The 4,222-nt window shown below is 55.7% G+C and overlaps 3 protein-coding genes across 3 annotated transcripts; 2 read left to right on the top strand and 1 right to left on the bottom strand.

Annotated features, from left to right (window-relative positions):
- Positions 1 to 1,020: 1,020 nt before the first annotated feature.
- Positions 1,021 to 1,602, top strand: DQ04_02581050 (hypothetical protein; the record flags this gene model as incomplete). The annotated part of the gene is made up of 1 exon (XM_009312018.1): positions 1,021 to 1,602. One exon carries the CDS (start codon positions 1,021 to 1,023, stop codon positions 1,600 to 1,602), a length of 582 nt encoding a protein of 193 aa, XP_009310293.1.
- Positions 1,603 to 1,694: 92 nt separating this feature from the next.
- On the top strand, positions 1,695 to 2,003 carry DQ04_02581040 (hypothetical protein; the record flags this gene model as incomplete). Its single annotated transcript, XM_009312017.1, has 1 exon — positions 1,695 to 2,003. One exon carries the CDS (start codon positions 1,695 to 1,697, stop codon positions 2,001 to 2,003), a length of 309 nt encoding a protein of 102 aa, XP_009310292.1.
- An 846-nt stretch (positions 2,004 to 2,849) lies between these two features.
- Positions 2,850 to 4,103, bottom strand: DQ04_02581030 (putative aspartate aminotransferase, mitochondrial; the record flags this gene model as incomplete). Its single annotated transcript, XM_009312016.1, has 1 exon — positions 2,850 to 4,103. The coding sequence occupies one exon, from the start codon at positions 4,101 to 4,103 to the stop codon at positions 2,850 to 2,852; it is 1,254 nt and encodes a 417-aa protein (XP_009310291.1).
- Between the last annotated feature and the right edge of the window lie 119 nt (positions 4,104 to 4,222).

Genomic DNA, 4,222 nt, shown 5'->3' with positions numbered 1-4,222 from the left:
CCCTGCCCCCCCACAAAACAAGCACCGCCACTGCTACTCTTGCCAGCTCCCCCACGGGATGAGGCGGGTGCACCACGACGCCCCTTGGGCGCGCTTTCGGTACTCTCGTCAAACGAGTTTTCCAAAACGACCTCTGCACGCCCCTTTTCAACACTTTTTGGTGTGGAAGGGGCAACGCGGCTCGGTGCGATCGCAGATGGTCGTGACACGCGACAGGCGTGGTTAGCCACGGTGCTTTTCCTGCCCCCACCCACCGCCACCGCCACCGCCGCCGTGTTGCTGGAGGCCTGGCTGGATTTTGCCGCTCGCACCGGCGAGGTGGAGGAGCCGGATGATGAAGAAAGAGACCTGTTCAGTTGCCGCATCGTCGGCGCGACACCCACAACCTTCGGAGCAGCCGTGACAGCAACAGAAGTGGCGTGCGTGGAGGCAGCTGCAGCACCCTTGGAAGGAGGAGGGAAAGACGTAGTGGCCGCCGCCGCCACCGCAGTAGCAGCAGCATTGGCAGCCATCTCTCTCCGTTTTGACGGTGAAGGAGGCGAGGAGGACCGCGATTGAGGTGCGACAATATCTGGCAACGCAATGCCTCTACGTTCCTTCAGGGCCACTGAGGAAGACCCGGCGACACCTGCGGCAGCAGCAGCAGCTGCAGTAGTAGTAATGACATTAGCTGCCGGGCGCACGCCCACGCGTGACGCTTCCTCGCGCAGCTTTGCGATGGACTGAAGTGCCACACCACGCGTCTTCCGGGCATTAGGAGGGAGAAAGGGCCCCGCGAACCTGGCGTACAGTTGCGCAAGGGGCACGGATTCAACAGCTGGTACAGGAGTGCTTGAGATCTCACGACGCGCAACTGTCGCATTTTGCAGCAGCTTTGCCACCTCATCCCGAAGACGCTTAATTTCCGAATCTTTTTCGTCAATAAGACGATTCCACCGCGCCTCTTTCCCCTTGTCACGGATCATCATGAGAATCTCAGTTTCCTGTTCAGCTACCATCTGCTTCTGCCCAGCAAAGAACATGTACTCTGACATGAGTGAGCCCAAAGCTGCGACGACGCCGCGGGAAAGTTTCTGCAGCATTGCGAAGTCCTGTGCACCTTTGGAGCCCGACGTGGGGAGCGGTGACGACACTGCACTTTGCGTTTGCTCTTTATATTGCTGTTGTTGTTGTTGTTGTTGTTGTGGTGGTGGTGGTGGTGGTGGTGGCACCTCTGGCCGCTGTTGTGTTGAAAATTGCGGGGCGGCCCTTTCGCTGTCGAAGTGTACCACCTCTGCCAAGCGGCGGGATGAGTCCTCCAAGCCCTTCACGGCGCTCTGCAGGGATGTGACGCCGGCCTCTGCTCTGCGGTCAAGACGACGGCTCCCCGAGTCCACATCCTGCACGCTGTTGAGTCGGTTTGACAACTCCGTGATGCGCGCCATGACGTGCTCCAGCTGCTGCAGCACAACCACCGAGACTACGCCGCTGCCCGCGTCGCTCTGCCCCGCACTCCCGCTGGGTGACAGCGGTGCCATTTGCTTATCGCCGGAGCCTAGTGCTACACAAACCCGCTCCGGTACGGCCTCTACTAACTGCGTGATTCGTTCATTCTCTTCATGAAGCGGTTCACGCAACGCACTCGCAATTCGTTCCGTCAGCTCACCCAGATTTAGCGCAGAGAAACTCGACGACGTTTCGGGAGTTACTGCACTATGCGGCAACGCGACAAGACCCTCTCGCCGCCGCATCCATGTGACGTGGAAGAAGAGCCGCACAAGATCGGTGCGAGCAGAAGATTCCTCTTCGATGATGTGGCGTCTCTCTCCGCCCTCCTCCACTGTAATGGCCGACGCATCCTGCACAAAGACGGCGCGGTAGAGCAGCTGGCAGGCGGCATTGTACTGCTGGGTCAACTCCTCCACCTCCACCTCCAACTGCTGAATGTAGCGGCCAGTCGACAACTTCAGTGCGGTGGCGCCACTGTCCGCTATTGTCGCCGTACACACCGCGGAGCATGGTGAGGAGGCGAAACTGCGCGCATTGATGTTGTCATAGCATCCACTCAGAAATGGATTTCGGTATGCGAACTCCACACTCATTGCGCACGTCACCCACGGGGGAAGCTTGTGCTATGCAGTAGGGGGAAAGACCGTCGGCTGGGAGGGGGACCGGACTCTAAAAAAAAAAAAAAAATACCTCAGATACAGGAAAATCTAATGCAAGTAAGAGGTGAAAGTATCGCCTTATGCTCTAGATGGCAAAAGTGACTAGCGAGGATCTGCCCCTCTGATCTGAGCTTTGTATTCCACACCTCACAAACAAGCCCAGTCTTTGGTCTATATACGTATTACTCTACAGGCAGAATAAACAACTCGCTTTTGTCGTTATGCATGCATGCGTGTGTATGTGAAAATAAAATAAAAAAACATAAGGAGAAATGAGAAAAGAGCAAACGGCCAGTAGAGCCTCCCGACGACAGTGTCCACAAAAGGCAACGCGCAACACGAGGGATGGCTAATTCTTGATGCACTGTGTAGGAGAACAAGTTAAACAGGAATTTTTGAGGCCACAAATGGGATGTGCAACCTCCCGTGTGGGCTAAAATAAAAGTAAAAAATAAATAAAGTCGTGCGGCCGATTGTGGAAGCGGGGTCTTCGAAATGTCAGACGTTCAGGTAAAGACCCAACCTCCACACAACGGTACAAAAAAAAGGGAAAAACGAACCGAAATAAACGCTTATTACGCTTCTTAGTATATCCTTCAATTATTCTATTCTTTTTGTTTTTGCTCTTCTTAATTTACACACTACCACTACAGTGTATTTCCATTTTGGTGCCTATTCCATATCCGCTACGGCCTGGGACCGTCACTTGGTGACATCGTGGAAGGCCTTCGCCACGTAGACGACGTTGGTGCTGTTCAGGCCTGAAATAGCTGCACGGCCATTCAACGTCATATACACGTGGTGCTTCGCCTTCAGCATCTCCACCTGCTCCTTGGTGAGACCAGTGTACGCCATCATACCAATCTGACGCTCCACGTGCGACCAGTCATGAACAGAGCCGCAGTCCTTGAGCTCCTTCACCAGGCGATGACGCACATCAATCAGGCGTCCCGACATTTGCTTCAGCTCCTCCTTCCACAGCGTCGTGAGCTCGGGTGAGTTCAGGACGGAGCTGACAACACGAGCACCGTAGATGGGAGGGTTGCTGTACATGGGGCGAATAACGAGGGCGTACTGCGAAAGGACGCGTTCCACCTCAGCCGGATTCTCCGCAATCATGTGCAGGGCGCCGCAGCGGTGTCCGTAGAGGCCAAAGTTCTTCGCGAAAGACTGAGCCACAATGAGGTTCGGCACATTCTTGGCCAGGTGCCGCGGAAGGAAGGCGTCACGGTCAATGTCACCAGTGGCAAAGCCCTGGTATGCCATGTCCACAAACGGCAGGAGGTTGCGCCGCTTCACCACTTCGGCCACCTGCCGCCACTCGTCCTGCGTGGGATCCACACCAGTGGGGTTGTGCGCGCACGCGTGGAAGAGAACGACGGAGCGCTCCGGGATCTTCTCCAGAGACTGCAGCATGCCGGCAACGTCAATTCCCTTGGTGGCCGGGTCGTAGTACTTGTACGTCTCCAGCTTGATACCGGCGCCCTGGAAGATGCCACCATGGTTCGCGTACCCCGGGTTGGGGGAGTACATCACATTGCAGTTGTTGACAAAGCGGTTCAGCATCTCACCACCAACGCGCAGAGCCCCCGTTCCCCCAACCGCCTGGCAGCTTGCAACGCGTCCATCACGAAGTGCGGCACAGTCCTCACCGAAGCAAAGCTTCTGCGCAGCCTTCAGGAAAGAGGGCACGCCATTGATAGGGGCGTACTCCATATCACCGCTTGTGTCGGCCTTCTTTACAGACTCGAGAACAAACGGTCGATTCGCATCATCGCGGTAGACGCCGACCGCAAGGTTCACCTTGTCCGGGTACTTGTCGTGCTGGAACTCAAGGGACAGGCCGAGAATCGAGTCCGGTGCACCCTTCGGTACTCCGGCGAAGAAGCTGCTGGCCACGCGATGGCTGCCCAGAAGGGCCTGGCTGACAAGTGCGGAAGTTGCAAATGAGCGCATTTGATGTTTTTTTTTCTTGTTTAGCTGAGAAAAATGTGAACTAACACGTTGAGGACATACAATGAGTAGAAAATGAAGTGAAGTGGGCCGAATGTTGGCTCATGAATGCCAAAGGATAT

Source organism: Trypanosoma grayi, assembly GCF_000691245.1.
Source record: "Trypanosoma grayi strain ANR4 Tgr_258_V1, whole genome shotgun sequence".
NCBI lineage: Eukaryota > Euglenozoa > Kinetoplastea > Trypanosomatida > Trypanosomatidae > Trypanosoma > Trypanosoma grayi.
Note: the sequence above shows the minus strand (reverse complement) of the source record. Positions and strands in the feature narration are given on the sequence as shown.